The sequence below is a fragment of the Macaca mulatta genome, chromosome 14 (genome assembly GCF_049350105.2).
Source record: "Macaca mulatta isolate MMU2019108-1 chromosome 14, T2T-MMU8v2.0, whole genome shotgun sequence".
NCBI classification, from domain to species: Eukaryota; Metazoa; Chordata; class Mammalia; order Primates; family Cercopithecidae; genus Macaca; species Macaca mulatta.
Genome location: NC_133419.1, coordinates 30761644 through 30781357, shown reverse-complemented (window position 1 = coordinate 30781357; position 19714 = coordinate 30761644). Strand labels below are relative to the sequence as shown.

Genomic DNA, 19714 nt, shown 5'->3' with positions numbered 1-19714 from the left:
TGTTTGTTTTTTTTGAGTCAGGGTCTCACTCTGTCATCCGGGTTGGAGTGCAGTTGCTTGAACATGGCTCACTGCAGGCTCACCCTCCTGGGTTCAAGCAATCCTCCTGCCTCAGTCTCTTGAGTAGCTGGGACCACAGGTGTGCAGCATCATGCACGGCTAATTTTTTAATTTTGTAGAAACGGGGTCTCACCATGTTGCCCAGGCTGGTTGGTCTTGAACTCCTGGGCTCAGGCAATCCTCCTGCTTTAGCCTCCCAAATTGTTGGGATTTCAGGCATGAGCCACTGTGCCTGGTGTGATTTTTATATTACAACAAAATAGATATGAAGCAGAATGCAAACTCTGCAGGTTGTAAAAGAAGTTTGAGCTTAGAGCTTTCAGTTATGTCCCTCTGGAGCAGATCTTGATCTTTCTCCTCTGCTGACTGGGGAGCAGTGATAAGAAAGTTTATGAAGTTAGATGAACCTGCCAGCTACAGGAATTCTGTACAAGAATCCAATTCTTGTTCCCAGCCTCCATTCTAGGATTCTGCCAATGAGCCTCTTGGAGTGGAAGGGAGCTTCCCATAGAAGTCACAGGATTGGGTGTGGCAGCTGAGCCTGGGCTGTGGAGATGGACCTTCCCGATTTGAAATCTTGGCTCTTCGATGGATTAGCTGTGCAACTCTAACAAACTGTCCTAACCTCTCTGGACCTCAACTTCCTTCATTGGTAAAAATAAAAATAACAATAGTACCTATATCTTAGGAGGTTTGTTGTGAAAAGGAAATAATGCATGTAAAGAACTTAGCCCAGTATCTGAACGACAGTAAGTATAAGTCACCTGTTATTGGTTATTATTTGAGGACTACATTTGTTCTCAGGGGAACGGGGCCTTCCTCAATCTCGCTGAGGAACAACTAGAGTAAAGCAAGTTCAGGGCTTGGCTGGGACAAGACAGACAGTCTGGGTCAGAGGAGGCCCGAGTTAGACAACCTTGGACTGTAATTAGCATGATTTACTAGCACAGGGAGTGGGGAAAGGGTTTTGCCCGGGGCAGCACTGAAGAGAGGTGGTGAATGAACTGGGCAGCAGAGGCACCATCAATTGCTGCTTTGTCACTGAAAGGAAGGACTTTACGAGGGAAAACCTGAAGTGATAAATGGCTTTTAAGTTTCCTCCCAGAGCCAGTCCAGCTCCATCCCATACCTCTTCCTGGCTTTCCAGCATAGCCTGTGGAAAGATTTAGACCACGAGATGGAAAAGTGAAGTCCAGTGCAGCGTAGGAAACTGGATAGAGAAAAGAGGAGAAGGGCTGGCTGCAAAGTAGCCATGGCCTTGGGAGCCATGGAGTTAGGAAGGGGCCAAGAGAGCCAAGCCCTGAGCAGTCCTGGGGCCATAGTCACCCAGAAGGCTCAGGTGCATGTCGACTGGGCTAGAGGTGAGTCCTCCTGAGGTGTGGGCGCTGCCACAGGGCTCACCTCAGACTTTCAGATGATTTTGTATTTGTTGATCTGGTTTTGATTTAGAAGTTCTTAGATTCTTTCCTTTGTATCTGCTTTCAAACTTCTGTACATAAAACATGAAGCTTGCTTAGGAAAGCCCATGTGGGGATCCAAATGCCTCTTTCTCTGACCAGTGGGTTTTGCACCTTTCTTCCCTTACAAAAAGTGCTTTCTTCAAATAAAATCTCACATTGTGCAATAATATTATAGCTAACATATTTATCGAGCACTTAGGATGTGCCTGTCATCACGCTAAATGCTTTGTGCTTTCTCATGTTGTCCTCAACGCAATGCGGTGAAGTCCTATATCATGTCACCCATTTTACAAAGGGAGAAAGTAAGGTTCACAGGTGTGACCCTTTCCAAGCTCACATAACCCGTAAGTGGCAGAGCTAGGAATGGGTTATCTGGGTGTATTTGGGCTCCTGCAGCCCAGCCTCACTGTGCTCTACTGTCTTCAGAATTCAAGTGGAGGAGCACGCTTAGGGATGGAGGTGGAGACAGAAGGACCGAAGCCCCATCTTCTCAAATGTCCCTTCCACTGCCTTCTCTGGTGGTCCCTGAGGAACATCTGGGAAACCCCCAAAGCCTCTTGGGAACCTCAGGTTAGAAACGTCTGCAGCTGACAAAGTATAAGCAAGATTCCAAAGCAAACGAGGCGCTGCAATGTGTGCGTGGCACATTGGCTGTCAGGGGAGGGATGTGGGTCCGTGGAGGTTAAGGAAAGAACTCCAGAAAGAAAGTAGCGGCAAGACCAGGGTACTCAATGACTACCGGAGGGTTGGCTATTGGAACTCGACTGGAGAAACCATCTTTTAAAAATATCATATGCATGTGAACTACATGCAGCCTCCCCCCCCCAACCAACCCTCCCGCCCACTTGGATACATTTTCCAGTAGTCATCATTCTTTACTTTGAAAAAGCCACAGGCAAGGCAGGGTGAGTTCATGAAGTTCTAGAGTATTTTGCAATCTGTGACTGTCCACCCTCCAGCCTGCAGTGCAGCCAAGCAGAAGTACTGCTTCAAAGAACAGGTCAGAATCCTTTGTGGTTACCACACCAGGGCACGGATTCCGCGGCACTCTGCTCAAGCCATTTGAAGGGTTTTTGAGAACAGCTGGTTTTCCTAAATAGGCTGAGTGTTCCACCCTTCCTTCTCCCAGACATCATTTGTCTAGAAGGCACATCATTTTTTTTTTTTTCTCCTTTTACTTCCCTACCCTCAGGTCTCAAATATCTAAGCTGCTAAAAATTCTGAACTGGGAAGCTTGAGATGGAGATCTGTTGTTATTTTTGTTCAATATGGACAATGAAGAGAGGAGAGGGAAGGCTGTTTTTCTACCCAACAGGGAGTGGTGAGGAGTACTTGGCTAGGGAGAGCACTTCCCAAGTGCCAGGCATGTGACTAAACACTTTGTACACAAAATCTCATTCAATCTCCCCAGCTCTAGGAGGCAGAGGAAAGCATATCTCAAAAAACTGGCTGCAGGTCACATGGCTGGTAAGCGGCAGTGCCTGCCCATGAACCTGGGTGAACAGGAGGCTGCCATTGGGACAATCTTTAGGGGGGCCCAGAATTCCAGATAGTATTTCCCAGGAGGTGGGTAAGGACCTCAGGGGAGGTGTCTCAGAGCCTGCTGGCCACGGAGCAGGGAAAGTTGGCTGAGCAGTGCCCAGAGGCAAAGCTGGCTGTCTCCTGACCCAGCCCTGGCAGAGGGGGCTTTTGCAGAAACTCCAGACAGATGCAACCTCTCTGGTGGCAACATCCTTGTTGAAAACAGACAGAAGGCTCCTCCTGCTATTCCTCCCACCTGTGGGATGCGGAGGAGAGCAGGGGCTATGAGGCTCACCTGGTGCCCAGGCAGCTCCAAGAGAGGTGTTCACTCCAGGTGAACATTTCGCACTTAACTTTGACCTTTTGGAGGTCAGAGATACTCAGCTTCCCCTGAAATCCCGAGGGCTGGTGGCTACTTGAAAGCCTGGGGGCTCCATCCCTCAGGGAGCCTTAGGAACCTGGGCCAGTCTTGAAGGATATTTTATTTTCACTGGCCGCATGCCTTAATGGGAATTTCTGTTCTCTCAATGGGTCGTGGGAAGAGAAGGCTGTGTCTTCGATATTGCCTGATGCAGGAATCACAGAAGCTTCTGGAAGGAATCCTAGCAATGACCTGGTCTAACCTTTCATGACGCTGATGGAAATACAGAAGCCTCTGGCCGGAGAGCCGTGTCTGAGTATCTAAGACTTGGATGGATTTAAGGAACTCTGGCAACGCCACTGGCGATCACTTCTGTTAACTTCATTCTTTAAAATTGTGGTAAAATATACACAATGTAACACTTAACCATTTTAACTCTTCTTAGGGGTCCAGTTCAGTGGCATTAAGTACATTCACATTGTTGTGCAGTCATCGGTGCTATTCACTTCCAGAACTTATTCATTATCCCAAACTGAAACTAATCCTTGTTGTTGTTGTTTTTTTTTTTTTGACATGGAGTCTCCCCCGTTGCTCAGGCTGGAGTGCAGTGGCACACTCACAGCTCACTGCAGCTTCAACCTTCTGAGCTCAAGGGATCCTCCTGCCTCAGCCTCCCGAGTAGCTGGGACTACAGGTGCGTGCCACCATGCCCAGCTAATTTTTGTATTTTTTCATAGAGACGGGGTTTCTCCATGTTGCCCAGGCTGGTCTCAAATTCCTGACCTCAAGTGATCTGCCTGCCTTGGCCTCCCAAAGTGCTGGGATTGCAGGCAGGAGCCACTGTGCCTGCTCCCTGACCCTTTTTTTTCCTTCTCTGTGACTCAGGCTGGCGTGCAGTGGCATGATTGCAGCTCACTGCAGCCTCGGTCTTCCGGGCTCAAGGGATCCTCCTGCCTCAGCCTTCCAAGTAGCTAGGACTACAGGCATGTGCCACCATGCCCAGCTAATTTTTAAACAATTTTTTATAGATACGAGGTCTCACTATGTTGCCCAGGCTGGTCTCCAATTCCTACGCTCAAGTGATAATCCTGCCTCGGCCTTCCAAAGTGCTAGGATTACAGGTGTGAGCCACCAAGTCCAGCTAATCCTTCAATTTTTTAAACACTTATGTGTGCTTACCAGGTACCAGACTGTGTCCTAAACACTTCCCTTGTAATAACTCATTTCATTCGCATATGAGTCATTGTGTAGCACTGTGGTCATTCCCATTTTACAGATGAGAAAACTAACTGGGACATGAGAGGTTAAGATGACACAGCCAGTGTCAAAGCCAGACTTCCCATTTGGGACACACCAGGTCTTCACAACACAGAGCTGCTGCTTCACTGTCCAGGCCGTTGCCTGGGGCAGGTGGTTGTGGCCCGCCCCTCCCACTGCCACCCCAACTGCTTCCCAGCAGAATAGGCAGAAAGAATGGGCTCCCACAATGGCAGGTCTGGCTTAAGTGAGGCCTGGCATTATGCATAGGTAGAGAGAGAGCCTGGAGCTGGGCCCCACCACTGTGGGACACATAGGGAGGGCAGGGCGACTTGAAAGTTTTCATTTTCCTCCTTCGGATTTAACCTGTTAACCAAATTTCAAGGGAAGGAGATGGAGTACATTTCTCATATCTTTCTGGGAAATAAGGTGCTTCTTACGCCTAAAGGAGAATTGTACAATGTATCTGTTCGATTCAAGTCCAAATGCAATGATCTAGACCTTACAGATGAGGGTAAGAGATTTCACATATGCGTGTGTGCGCGCGCACGCACGTGTGTGTGTGTGTCCTTGTAGGGTGGGGGCAGGTGTGGGATTCCATTATGTAGGTAAGTGCCTCAAGTCTGTGAGTGTGGCCTGGCCCCTGGCCCCAGAGGCAGGGGCTTCTGGTAGTGGACTTTTTGCAGCCCCTGGAGACATAGCCTCTCTTGCACACTGCCTGCCTCCGGATACTGAGTCTGGACTCCTACATGGGGTTAACACTCAGTGAGGACTGACAGCTTCTTTGGCACTTGCAGGACCGCCAAGCAGTGCGTGCTCCTGTGTGCCAGCAGTCAGCCAGGTGTGCTGTGATGTGCGGTCACCCAAGCACCTCAGTGACAGAGGCCCTCAGAGGGTTTCGTGGGGCAAAGCTCGGCTGGCCTCCCTCCGGCATGGGATTTTCTCAAGGTCCCATGCTGCCTTCTCAGGTAGAGAAATCCCAGCTGACAGAGAGGAGGAAGGGTGGGGAGGGGGGCCTGGGGAACAGCGAGGGGCTCATATTTACTGAGCACTTGTTTTGTGCCAGGCTACATATTTACACCCTTTGGCTCCCTTAGTCCTTATAGTAGCTCTCATCACCCCTGGTTTAGGGAAAAAGAAATAGAAGCTCAGAGAATAATGATATATTAATATCAATAACCACAGTGTGATATCAACTATAAGATGGGTCAACTTGCATGGAGCTTAACTGTGAGGCCCAGGGCAAGTCACTTAGCCTCTCTATATCTCAGTTTCTTCATTTATAAGACGGTGATAATAATTGTTCATCTCATCGGGTTTTGGCAAGGATGAGATGGCGCTTGGCACAAGGTTTGGTACACAGCTTGTGTTTGGTAAATGTTGGCTAAAATCACCATGATCAAGCAACCACAGTATACCAGGTCCTGGGCTAAGGGCTTTCTTTCTACTACATTGTTTAAATATCATAATAACTCTAAGAGACGTATGTTTTACTTGGTAGCAAAATGAGGCTCAGAGAGGTTAGCTGAGCCGCGCACGGCCGCAAGGCCACAGGACTAGGGAGTTTGGGGGTGAGGGTTCCAGCACCTTTTATCTGCAAGAGGTTGCCCTTCCTTCCATCCAGGAGCCCTCCAGCCCTCTGCCCTGAACTCTGGTGTTCCTAGGCCCCAGCACAGCCTTGTCTTCCACCTGAGGCCAGCACCACCTCCTGCCCTAGCCCATCCTGGCTGCGCTCAGATGGGCTCCTTCAAATGTACGTACCTGTCTGATGCTCAAAGGCAGGGTAGTACTCTTCATTGCTGAACAGATCAGTCCACGACATCAAGGGATCGCAGAAGGATGCATTCGGCAGGAAGGTGCTGTGTGTCACCGAGTCCAACATCACCCTGCAACAGCGGGAGAGGTCGTGAGGAGGCTGGGGTGAGGGACTCCTAAAGCTACACTGTGCAGGAGCCCCTAGCAGGGCGATACTTGGTTTTTAAAAATGATAACAAACATGTCACTCACTAGGAGCAGGCACCCCCTAATGTCACCTACAAGTGACGTTGTTCCATCCTTGCCACATCCTGTCTATTCCCATTTTAGATGAGAAAACTGAGGCAAAAGGGTTGAGACAATTGCCCAAGTGATATAACTGGGAAGTGGCAAAGAGGGGGACTTGAGCATGGAGGCTCTGAATATGCAATACTGCCTCTTTATTTATGTTTCCTGTTTGCTCACATCTGACCCCTGAACTCTGACTTATGATGTTCAATAATATGCTTCTAGAAACAGGGTAAGATGCAGCCATAAAAAAGAACAAGATCATGCCCTGTGCAGCAATACGGATGCAGCTGGAGGCCATTATCCTAAGCAAATTAAGTCAGGAACAGAAAACCGTATACCTCATATTCTCACTTAGAAGGGGGCACTAAATGTTGAGTAGTCCTGGACATAAAGATGGGAACAACAGATACTGGGGACTACCAGAGGGAGGAGGCAGGGAAGGGGGCCAAGGCTGAAAAACTAACTACTGGCTACTACCCTTGGTACCTGGGTGATGAGATCAATAGCGCCTGAAACCTCAGCATTATGCAATACGCACAGGTAACAAACCTGCACACATACCCCCTGAATCTAAACTAAAAGTTGAAATGATAAAAATAAAATAAAATTGACTTTTTTTTTAGGATGGAACCCCACTCTGTCGCCCAGGCTGAGTGCAGTGGTGTGATCTCAGCTCACTGCAACCTCTGCCTCCCAGGTTCAAGCGATCCTCCCACCTCAGCCTCCCAAGTAGCTGGGATCACAGGTGCCTGCCACCACGCCCAGCTAATTTTTGTATTTTTAGTAGAGATGGAGTTTCACCATGTTGGCCAGGCTGGTCTCGAACTCCTGACCTCAAGTGATCTCCCCTTCTTGGCCTCCCAAAGTGCTGGGATTACAGGTGTGAGCCACAGAAACTGGCCCCCCCCCCAAAAAAATAATAAAAACAAGGTAAGAATTACTGTGTATGATTAATCCATAATTCTGAAATCTGAAAGCTCTGAAAACTGAAAGGAAGTGTGTGTGTGTGTGTGTGTGTGTGTGTGTGTGTGTTTGCTGCAATCTTATTTTCCAGCACAAAATAGTCCTGAATTGATGTTATATAGTTTTATATACTGTTTTATATATACATACTCATACATACAACATATATATGTTATACAGTTTTATAACTATGGTATCAGTTTTATTTATTGCACTGAGTGAATATTCTTATGATGCAGTGCGGAAATATTAATGTTTTGAGCAACCCTAAACCTGAGGGGTAATCTGTACTCCACTATATATATATACTATCTCGCCTTCCTAATCTGTGAAGAATTCAGAATTCTGTAGCGTGTGTGGCCCAAGGTTTTGGAGACGAGTGTGGACCTGCGCTCACTGCAACAAGCACTTTGGGCTTCATACTAAGTACTTTAGCACTTTAACTTCATTATTCCTGGTCTGCTCAGAACAACCACTCTGAGATAGGTACTGGCAAGCAGTTCCATTTCATAGAAGAGGGATGGAGGCTCTGCGATTCCGGATAACACATACAAAGCCAGCGAGACTGGGTGGCGGCTCAGGTGTGTCTGTTTAAAAAGCCCATGATTCTAATTGCCGTGCTCCAGTCCCCACCCACATTGGCGGCGGCAGGGAGCTCTGGGGAAGGGTGTGTGGTTGAGGCTGGAAGCAAGGCAGAAAAGAACAGGCCTGGGGCCCCCGCTTTAACACATTCTTGCCTGTGCCAGTCTCAACTTCACTGCTTCCCATATTCCCACATGCCACTCTCTGCTGAATCCCATCTCCCCACAATTCCGAAAATATAATAATCTGTGTTTGACAGATGAAAAGAATCTGCTCACCCGAATTCTTTTTTCTGATTCTCGAAATAATGTTGAGATAGAGTAGTTCTTTCCTCATTTCGCGAAGGGAACATAGCAGCTCAAAATCACACCACTGGTAAGTGTCTTGCGATATTAAACACATGGAATTTTAAGATTGGCAGGAACGAATTCTTTATCTAGTCCAGTGTTTCCTAAACTTCAGTCATTTGCCTACGACTCTCATAAATTTCACTCAATCCATATACTATAAGCACTATTATTTACTTAAAATACTTAAAAAAAATCATCAACTCCCTTTTTGTTTTAACATAAATATGGTAATTAAAAAGAAAACTTTATATCAGCACTATAAATTGGAAGTCCGGATTTTTAAAACACACATAAAAATAAATATTTAAGCATTTGAATAAAAATGGTGCATGCGCCACCTAAATCAGGGGTTAGCAAACTACATCCTACAGGCAAAATGCAGTCCCTCACCTATTTTTGTAAAGTCTGCAGTTAAAAATAATTTTACTGCTGGGCACAGTGGTTTACGACTGTAATCCTGGCACTTTGGGAGGCTGAGGCGGGTGGATCACCTGAGGTCAGGAGTTCAAGACCAGTCTTGCCAACATGGTGAAACCCCGTCTCTACTAAAAATACAAACATTAGCTGGGCGTGGTGGCACATGCCTGCAATCCCAGCTACTCAGGAGAGTGAGACAGGAGAATCGCTTGAACCCAGGAGGCAGAGGTTGTAGTGAGCTGAGATTGTGCCACTACACTCCAGCCTGAGCAACAGAGCAAGACTACGTCTCACAAAAAAAATAAAAAATAAAAAAAATTCACATTTTTAAGTGGTTACATTTTAAGTGGTTATATAAATATTTACGTCATATCCTTTATTTTGCCTTTTGGCTTGCTAATCCTAAAATACCTGGCCCTTCAAGAAAAAGTTTGCAACCCCTAACCAGATTCATCTGGCATATTGCCAGTTTATGCGAGTACCACGAGTACCACATGTTGGAAAATACTGAGTCCAATTTCCCTCCTCACCTCCACCATTTTACAGTTGAGGAAGCTGAGACTCAGGGAATTTGTGTAACTAGCTCAAGGTCACATAGCTAATGGATGCCAGAGTTAAGTGGCAGGGAGGTCCTTAGTTTTCTGACTCTCAGCCCATCTGCTTCTCTTTCTGAAAACACAGTTGAGCCCAAGGCACACTTATATAGCAAATCAAACCTCAATACTAAGAGGGGCAGGACTGTGTGATTCTGAAACCAAACGTCAATTCTTTACAGATGCTTGAAAATCTCCAATCAACATCATCATCATCATCATCATCATCAAATGTGCATGAGAGGCCAGGTGCAATGGTTCATGCCTGTAATCCCAGCACTTTGGAAGGCCAAGGTGGGTGGTTCACTTGAGGTCAGGAGTTCGAGACCAGCCTGGCCAACATGGCGAAACCCTATCTCCACTAAAAATACAACAATTAGCTGGGCATGGTGGTGCACACCTGTAATCCCAGTTTCTCAGGAGGCTGAGGCATGTGAATTACTCGCACCTGGGAGGCAGAGGTTGCAGTGAGCTGAGATCGTGCCACTGCACTCCAGCCTGGGTGACAGAGCAAGACTCTGTCTCAAAATAACAACAACAACAACAACAACAACAACAACATGTGCATGAGAACTCTTCTCCAGATGTAAATATATAACCGAGTTTGAATTCTGACAGTTAGGCACCTTTTCTGGGCCATCACCTGGGAGTTTCCAGACCCTGCTGGGAAGTCTCTTCTCTGATGCCTGGAGAGGGTTAATGTGCTCTGCAGATTATCGTGGGCATGGATCTCCTCCTGGGAGCCCAATCAAACAGATGTCAAGCCTGCATGGGTTTGGGCTGTGATTTTCCCACGGATTGGCTGGTTTTATATGCTGAATGTGGGGGGCAGGGAGGGGGTAGGATGCTGAGGGATGGGGTGAGAGGTTATGAGGAAGGGAAGGGCCCCAGGAGCTGAAAGCCACTTCTGCTTTCTGGACTGGACTTCAGAAAATTTCCTCTAAGTGAGGGGCTGAAGACAAATATATCCCTTTTCTTCTGGGCCAGAAGGCTCAGAAAACTAAAGAAGAGGATGGCAGGCCTGTGATATGACCTTCACTGGGCTGGGAGAAAGGAGAGCTGAATTCCGTATGGAAGAAAATAGAAAATAGTCCCTAGGTCTTCAATGTCGAATAAAGAATCCACCAAATACAAAATGTGACAATGGAAATGAGGTCTTCCTCATCTATGCCTGACTAATTGCTCTCAAAAGTCATTTGGTGTTAAAAAAAAAAAAAAAAAAGGTCATTTGGTAAATTGAATGGAATTATATAAAAACTAGAAATATTCTTTGATCAATAGGATTTTTACCTCCTTTAATATTGTTATTCTTTCTCCTCTTTACACCGGCCCACTCACTTGATCTGTAATCTCTCTAGTGCTCTGTGTTACACAACGCTGTATCTGATTCCCTTTGGTAATTCCTTCTAAGGCAAATTATATCCATTAAGTTTTTGTTAAGGGCCTTCTCAGATGTAAAACATGCTATTTTTCTTCTGTAATTATTTCTTGCTTTTGGAAAAATATCTCTCATAAAAGTAGAAAAAGGTGTCTTTTTGTTTGTTTGTTTGTTTTTTTCCTATTACAGTAGGAGCAGGTGTTATTAACTCTGGGCTCTCCACAAAAGACCTTGGTTACTTAGCCAGCATGCAGTAGGTGTGAGAGTTCAGGAATAATGGCTGCTTTGTATTTAGCAGCCTCTCTTCTCTAGGCCCTCTAAGGTCTTTGCAATCATTGAACATTTTAGCTCTCAATGGAGGTAGAGCAGGATGGGTGGGAAAAGGCAGGTGGTCGGAGCCTCTTAGCAGTAACACTGAGGCCCAGGGATATGCGAACACAGGTCTGAGGTTAGGCCAGGCCTGCTCAAGGGGGGTGATATTGCCCCCCTCTTTAGGGGACAAAAATGGGTTCTTGGGGGTCAAAAAACTGAGATATTAATTACAGTGTTTTTTCACACTCCAAAGGTCTACAGTAGATGTATAGTGTATCTCTGATATTCACATTTCTGGTGGGGAGATGATTAAGAAAAAAATGACCTAAAAAGGGTCCTTAGGAGAAGTGATAAAGAAAAAAGGTGGAGAAGCGCTGTGATAGATCAACCTAGCGTCAGCGTCAGGACGGACAGCGATCTCCTGGGAGGTCTCTGGGCCTGCTGTTCTGGACACACTTTTCATTTTGTGAGGGACTAGCTGGCTCCTCATGGAAGAAGCCCTGGGCCTGGAGTTATGATTTTGCCTCTTGCCCCTCTCCAAATCTCAGTTCTTCAACTACTAAATAAGAACACAGATAAGACGGCCCCCGAGGTCTGCCCTAACTCGGTGACTTTCTGCAGACATCCATCTGATTGAGCCAACACTTCCAAACCTGGGCATGCACACGCAAATGCATACACATTGATTATATTGGGATTTTTTTGGTCGAGCAAGTCCACCAAATTGGAGGAAAATCCAACCGCTACACACACAGACTGAACTTCTAGTGCTGAAAAAACCCCCTGATTTCCTCTTCTCCCTTTTCTCCTGTGCCCACTGCCTTCTACCCCAGTAGGATGTAGATACCTCAGGACAGCTGGACATTCTTTGCCCAGGCTAGCTGGGTACCTTACACACTCTGGATCCTCACTCACTGCCCACCACTAGATCAATGGAAGTTGGAATCAGTTTTCCCCAAATGTAGTCATCGTGCTAGCTGCCCAGTAAGTAGGAAAGGCTCAGGAATGATTAACACAAGGTGGAGGAATCAGGTGGGCTCACTTCACACGTGAGAAAGTGGGCTGCAGGTACCTGTGGGAGTGAGGCAGCGATGGCATGGAAGCTGAGGTCCCCGGATGCCTCCAGTGGCTTCTGAACCCTTCTCAGAGCCGGCTCACACACCAAATGCACACAGAGAGCGTCCACCCAGTCGGAGGCACAGGCCTGTGGGCTTCTCAGCGTTACACAAATCAGAGGCAGCAATAACAGGTGTGGCGCCATGGCCTGAACAACCTGGCACCCCTGCTCAGCCTCCCAGAGAGAGGGGAAGGAGCAAACCACTCAGCCTTGGCCAGTTTGCCAGAGGAGGAAAATTCCTTCCTGACTCTGGTGGTGATCATCAACTTCACTCTGGGCATGTGACGAAAAATTGACCCAATTAAGCGTCTACACATTGGCAGTTTACGGGCCAAATCGTCACTGGGCAGAAAAAGGCCATAGGGTGCAAAATATAGAAAAAAAGGGGCCAAGAAAGGGCTTCCTCAATCCCACCCTCTGAGTGGTCTCATCGGGAAGAAAATTGGTTTTCCTTCCCCAAAGCCTCAGTGACACCCAAATATCCACTCTGTCCTAAGCCTTGTGAGCAAGGGAGGGTCGATTTCCCAGCCCTTGGACCTCCCTAAGAAGGGGCCCATTGAGGAGAACCCAGTGGAGTATTTCAACACTTACTGCTAAAAAAGATTGAGGGTTGGGTGCTTGAGTGTTTGTTCTTCTGGGAGGAACCCCAGCAGCTATGAGAACCAATTTGCTGACCTCTTGTTAAGTGATTTCTCATCTTTCTTTAGCTTGCATAGGGAGTTTGCATGTTTGTTTGTTTATAGTTGTTTTTCTGTTTATAGCTGTTTTTCTGAAGGTGCAGTGAAGATCCAAAAAGGTATGCCATGTAGTTTGCTGTGGGCTTCGATGCAAAGCTTATCAGTTTTGGATTAAATACATCAGGGGTTAAATCCTACCTCTGCTGCCGCGAACGTGGGGCACATTTACTACCCAGCCTGCTGAAATTCTTAAGCTTTTTTTTTTTTCATATAGATGTAGTATATAAATATTCATGCCCCTCTTTGACCTCCGGTTTCTTCATCTTTAAAATAGGGATTTTTTTTTTTTTTTTAAATCATGCAATCCAATATATGCAAAGGATGGGGCATAACACATATATTCAATCCTGTTTTAGAGGGAAAAATCAGCCATCAACAATGTATGTAAAAATTTGCCACTCTGGTGACTTCTGAAAGAGGAGAACGACCAAACTGAAAACTCTGGCCCGAGAATACCTTAGATGATCAAAAACAGTGTCACAGAGAACACGAAGACAAAAGAATCAAGCGTTCACTTGGACGGGCAAACCACCCCTTTCCCTGGGTCTCTGAACTAGACTGAAACACAGAGCTGCCTCCCTAAGTCATCTAGCCTTTCTGGCCTCAGTTTCCTCATCTGTAACATGAAGCGATTGCACCTAATGATGTCTGACACACTTTCGGGCGTACAAAAGACTCATCCATCCACACACGGGCCCGGCTTCAGCCTGAGGCGAGAGCTTGTGCTACCTGCGGCTGTCAGCAGGGGGCACCCCCACAGAAATCCCACACACTGCAGAGTCTGACAAGGCCTGAGAACACAGTGGAAAAACCCTAACCATTGCTTTTCTGGAAGCATTCTCTTCTGGGGAGATGTCAGAGGGCAAATGGGTTTCTTTTAAAACTATTTTGTACAAATTCCTGAAAATGCCCCATACTATAATAAGGCAGTTCCCTGTATCGAGGGGTGGGGGACCGTGTGCAGGCCGGTGGGGAAAGGAATTCAGTCAGGGGAGAAGGGTAGGTGGGGGCTTTCCTTGAAGCTGAATATTTTTCTGTGTAAAATCCAGCTTCCCTTCCTAAAGAAGCTTTAGGGTGGATACAGAACTGAGTGCCTGGGCACGTTCTCTTAATTCCCCTTGGTTCAGCTAAGAGATCCTGAGGGAGTGGGGGCTGTGAGGAGGGTGGGTGGCCGCACGGCCTGCGGAGGCAAACAGGTCTCTCTCAGGCAAGCCATCACATCCGTGTCAAACAGCTCCCGGGAGGCCCTGGGACTGCACCCAGCGCAGGTGCCGGCCCTGGAGCTGCAGATGGACTAGCAGACCCAGGCCCCAGGCCGAGCCTCTGAGACCTGACACCCCTTACGATTCATCCAAAAAAGCAAAGAAAAGGCGCTTACGTGAGGGCAGCGGTGGCTAGGTCCAAAGAAGAGGCTTTCAAGGCAAGAGAAGGCAGGCGCTCCCAGCACCAGCGTACAGTGGAAATAAAGCACCTGTAGCCTTGTGATATAAGTGACACCTACAGACAGGTCCGTTTGGTTTTTCAGGTTTATGCACAGCCCCTTTGATGACGGTGACATACAGTGTGACACGGCTCCTTGGAAGGGGGGGAAATGGTTCTCATATGCAGAAAGTTTACCTTTATCCTGCTTTTGTGCCAACTCACCCCTGCCCTGCAACCCCCCACTCCCAGCCTAGGGGACTCAGTAAACAAGCAGAAAATTCTTGTCCCTGGGAGCTGTGCGGGATCGTGCGTTTGCTGAGGAATTTTCCTCTGTGCAAGCTGGAGGGGAAACGCAGTTTCCACCCTGGTGCCGGTCTACACTGCCTCTCTCCCAGGCTGCCTGAGCGCAGTGCTTTTGTAAGATCATGTCTTTCTCCGTTTTTCCCATGTGGTGAGAAGGAAGAGCATTATAGGGCCGGTGTTAAGACCTTAGGTTTTGTAGCTAGTTGCCTTTGGATTCAAATTCTGTGTCCATCATTTCCTAGCTGTGCTACCTAGAAAAATGTAGCTAACATCCCTGGGCTTCATGAGTCTAATGTAAGTGATGGGGCCTGTCCTCATGGCTACTATGAGATTCAGAGGAGGCCAGGCAAGCCCTCCGTTAGCTATGATGACTGCAGCATTTTCCTTGATAGGGCACGTTCACCAGGACTCCCCCTTGCTATTTCTTCCAACCTACACCTTCCAACCAGGTGAAGGGAATAGGCAGCTTGGAGAACTACTTTAGGGCCTTTTCTTCTACTTTTTCTCCCTAAGCCCCATCAGGGCATCAGACACATTAACTTATTAAACTTCTAACACTTGGATGTAATGAGCCGTGCAGCGGCTTCCTCCCTTTCCCCTCCTCTGTTTCACAGACAGAGAAATGAAGAGGCTTAGTGGCCCAGTCAGGTGTCCAAAGCTAATAGGCCAGGGGGCCTGTTGTGGATGCCAGCTCTCAGGTGTCTCGCTGAGAACTGACTGCTTTTTAGTACTTCTCGGTGACAACAGAAACTGCCTAATTTAGGCTGTGAGGCAGTGTCCCAGGTCATCTATGAGACAGGTATTTATAATGCTGTGCCTTTTTGCATTCTGCTTCTAGCCATCTTGGGCAGCTGCGATGTTGTATTCAAATGGCAGACTCCAGGTTTTAAGGCGAAAGCAGGGACTGGTTTGTTAGGTTTTCCTGGGATCACCGGGCATGGGTACAGACACACAAATACAAATACACATAGAGTCTGCAGAAACAAAAGGCAGTTCATGAGAGGCTACGGGGTGTCATCATGGAAAAATTGTTGAAGAAAGATAGGTGACTGCCTAGGCCCCTATCTTGGCTGGATAACCTGAACTTCTCTGGTCTTCATTTTCCCCCAGTGGCAAAAGGAGGAAGTGGGATTAAAATAGTGATTTTTTCAAACTGCGACTTGAGGAACCCTGGGGGTTCCCCGGAGCCCTTACAATGACTTTTGTGGGTGAGAGGATGGGAGTGGAGTAGAGTGGGTTAGGCTGTAGACCACCCTGTTCCTTCCTGACTCAATACGAGCATCTCAGCTTTTATATAAATCTTCTGGGTAAGATTTCATTTGAACAAAAGAATCTGCCCTTAGAAAGGATTTGCAAGTAACTGGATTACATGGTCTTTGGGCTTCTTTTACGCTTTAAAATTCTGTACTTCTCTTCCTCTTTGGTTCCCAGGGGACAGTGGACTGTGATAGTCCTACACACTATGTTTTCCATTGTTGGGCACTGGCCTATCTTGTCACTGGTTTCTGAAATGTTACCAATGTTTCTTTCTGAACATATACATTCTTCTCAGTGGAGAGGTTTTTAGGGAAAATATGTTATTCTGATACTTTTTTTAGAAAAGAGTCTTTTGGGCTGGGTGCAGTGGTTTATGCGTGTAATCCTAGCACTTTGGGAGGCCAAGGTGGGCAGATCATGAGGTCAGGAGTTTGAGACCAGCCTGGCCAACATGGTGAAACCCCATCTCTACTAAAAATGCAACAATTAGCCAGGTGTGGTGGTGCATGCCTGTAATCCCAGCTACTCAGGAGGCTGAGGCAGCAGAATCGCTTGAACCCGGGAGGCGGAGGTTGCAGTGAGCCAAGATCGTGCCATTGCACTCCAACCCGGGCAACAGAATGAGACTCCATCTCAAAAAAATAAAAAATAAAAAATAAAAAAATTAAAATAAAAAAAGTAAAGAGTCTTTTGGAGAAATTATGTATTTTTTTTTCTGTACTCTCTTGGCTCAATTTTTTTTCCCCAGGGGCTGTGGCTGCCCAACTGACTCAATTATTTGAGTGTAAAAGTCTTCTGACAATGGATGTATAAGACCATGAACTCTGTCTCATGGTCCCAAATGTATAATATAGCATTTCTGGGTGCCTGTGTGTGAAATTACAGGCTTCTGGACCAGTGGATAAAAGGGATGATTAAGATAAACCCAAAATAAAAGAGGAATTTGACTCTAATTAAGTTTACCTATCACTTTAAACTTAAATTTGATTGGAGTGGAGATCTTGGATGATATTGAACACGAAGCATCTAAGAACTGCATTATGAGTGTTGAATGACAACAAGAATGGGGATTGGGGATGGAAGAGGAAGGTAAAAAAGGACTAGGGTGTGGGGAGGGGGGCAGAAGAAGGAATGAGACATTTTAGAACTCCCAGCCTATCCTGCTTCTGGTGTCCTGGCCATACAGCAATATTAAGTAACACTAATTGGGCTTATAATTGTAACATAGTGGCTAAGAAAACAGATTCTGGAAGGAGACTTCCTAAGTTTGACTCTCTGATCTGCCATTTGCTGTCTGGGTGGGTCTGGGAAGCCTGTTGAACATCTCTGCATCCCAGTTGCCTCATCTGTAAAATGGGGAAAAGGGATTACATTTCTTTTAGGGTGTGAATTAAATGAGTGAAAACTTGGGGAGTAGAGGGAGCCCTAACTAAGTGTGGCTTATCTACATTTTAACCTGTTACATTCTTTACATTAAATTTTCATACATTTTTGACAAGGAAGTTACTGATCATCTCTAATTTACAGATGAGGAAACTGAGGCACAGAGAGGTTAAGTAGAGAGGTTCATGGTTACACAGCTAAGTGGTAGAGCAAGTATTTTAGTCTAGGCTGCCTGCCTCTGGAGCCCATCCTCTTAACTGCTGTGCTAACCAGTTTCTGGGTGCTCCTGGGGCAGTTCTTTGGGAATAGGGAGGAGAGAATCACACCTAAAGAGCATCTATGATGTACCAAGTATTGTGCTAGGAGGACTCACCTGTATTTCCTTGGTTATTTTTCACAATTATCGTGGAAGGTAGCTATCACTACTTTCTTTTTTAAGACAGAGAAACAGAGGTGCCATGATTGCTGGGGCTCACCCAGTTGGTCAGTGGCCAAATCTGTGTTGAACTCAGGCCTGACCAATGTTAAAGGCAAGCTGTGGAAACAGCAGCTTAAGTTGGCCTCTCTTCTTTAGCTCTGGACTCACACCGGCCTAAAAGGTGGTCCATCCCTCTCTATTGGCTCAAGATTTCTAGGATTCCTGGTTATTGCTGGCACAATCTGTCTGTTAGTATACGGTGGAAATTCTGGTACCTCACTGAATCTGGTGCCTAGTATGGTTCTTGGGATCAAGAATGCACTCAATACTTACATGGATCGTAAAATCATGTGTCTTAAAGGGCATGCCATCTGACAGAGGCTGGAGGCTCCCATGCTATTCTTTTCACTACGTATAACAGGCTTCACATCTCAGCTGCTTTTCCTAGAACCTGCTCTTTAATCAAGGTCAACATTTCTTTGTCATTTATTTTTCCCCTCAACCTGCCATCTTCACTACCGACCCAAGAGGCAGCACAGGCTGAAAACAAAAATGAGTTAGAAAAACAAGTTTAGGTAAATTCATAGATAATGCCATTATAAGGAGAGATTTATAGTGTGATGGTGAAACGCACTGGCTTTGGATTAGACCCCTGTCACTATGATTCTCACTTACTATTTTTAGAAAAGAGTCTGTTGGAGAAAATGCAATTTTCTATGCTATATTGGCTCAAATATTTAAGAACAAAAAGATTTCTGTCAGTGGGTGTATATGACAACAAACTCCTAGCACCTGCCATCTGGGAGACATTAGATGAGCTATCAGCTTTTCAGGGTCACAATTTCCTCACCAGTGAAGTACCTACTATGATTCTTGGTGCATGGTAAGTTTCAATAAACGGCAGTTATTGCAATGGGCTATAGAGAGAGACACAGATATTGGTTGAGAGTCCCAATCTTTGGGCATTACCATAATAAGTAGGATAATGTTGCCCTTCCTCTTCCACAATGAATAGTCATAATAGCTACCATTTGCTGAGCATTTACTGGATGCCAAGAACTGTCTAGGCATGCTACAGGTATTAAGTCATTTAATCTTTATATCATTCCTCGGAGGTAGGTACCATTATTATCACCTAAAATTTACTGATGAGGAAACAGGGATAGAGAGTTGAAGTAACTTGCCCAATATCACATAGCACGTGGAACACAAAGCAGGACTGGAGCCTCGGCAGGATACACCAATACACCATATATGGAACCTATGCACCAGACTCCACAAGCTTTACCATTACTCTACCATTTGGTACCTCTCCAGGAGGCACAATCTAGGTTGAAGAGATACCAATTTTCTTAGACATCCCAAATTGCTGGTCGGATCCTTGAAAGCAAGGACAAGAGTTGTAAATATTTTGTCCCCCAAAATGCCTTGCACAGACTCGTGCAGAAGTAGGTGCTTAAGCAATTTTCATTGGTTGATTGTCAATTGGTTGATTGATTGGTCAGATTTCTTTCTTTGCTTTGTTTCCTCTTTGGGTGTTTTCCCCTCATCCTCCTACATCCAGCTCACTCTTTAGCTGTTCATGCTACCATCCTCCTCACCAGAAGCCACGATTCAATTGAGAGCAACAGTTAGATGGCTCCCTCAATAACCCTTCCTTGGCTATGAGCCTCAGGACAGTAAAAGTCTCTGTTATTTCCAGTACTGAAGGCACCCTGGAGGTTAAACAATGGCAAAGTCAATGGGGAATATTGTAATAGAAAATGACAGAATTTGA

General features: G+C 46.2%; 1 protein-coding gene and 1 long non-coding RNA gene across 4 annotated transcripts in view; both read right to left on the bottom strand.

The window, feature by feature from the left end:
• The window catches only part of ELF5 (E74 like ETS transcription factor 5), a 34979-nt gene extending 20330 nt beyond the window's left edge, over positions 1–14649 (bottom strand). The window contains 2 exon segments of one of the 2 annotated variants that reach the window (NM_001194687.2): positions 6421–6545; positions 14533–14649. In NM_001194687.2, the coding sequence (NP_001181616.1) occupies positions 6421–6541 (121 nt within the window). In that variant the 5' untranslated portion in view covers positions 6542–6545; positions 14533–14649. 2 annotated transcript variants of the gene reach the window in all.
• The window catches only part of LOC144334270 (uncharacterized), a 415541-nt gene that overhangs the window by 77339 nt on the left and 318488 nt on the right, over positions 1–19714 (bottom strand). The gene's annotated exons all lie outside the window — the stretch shown is intronic.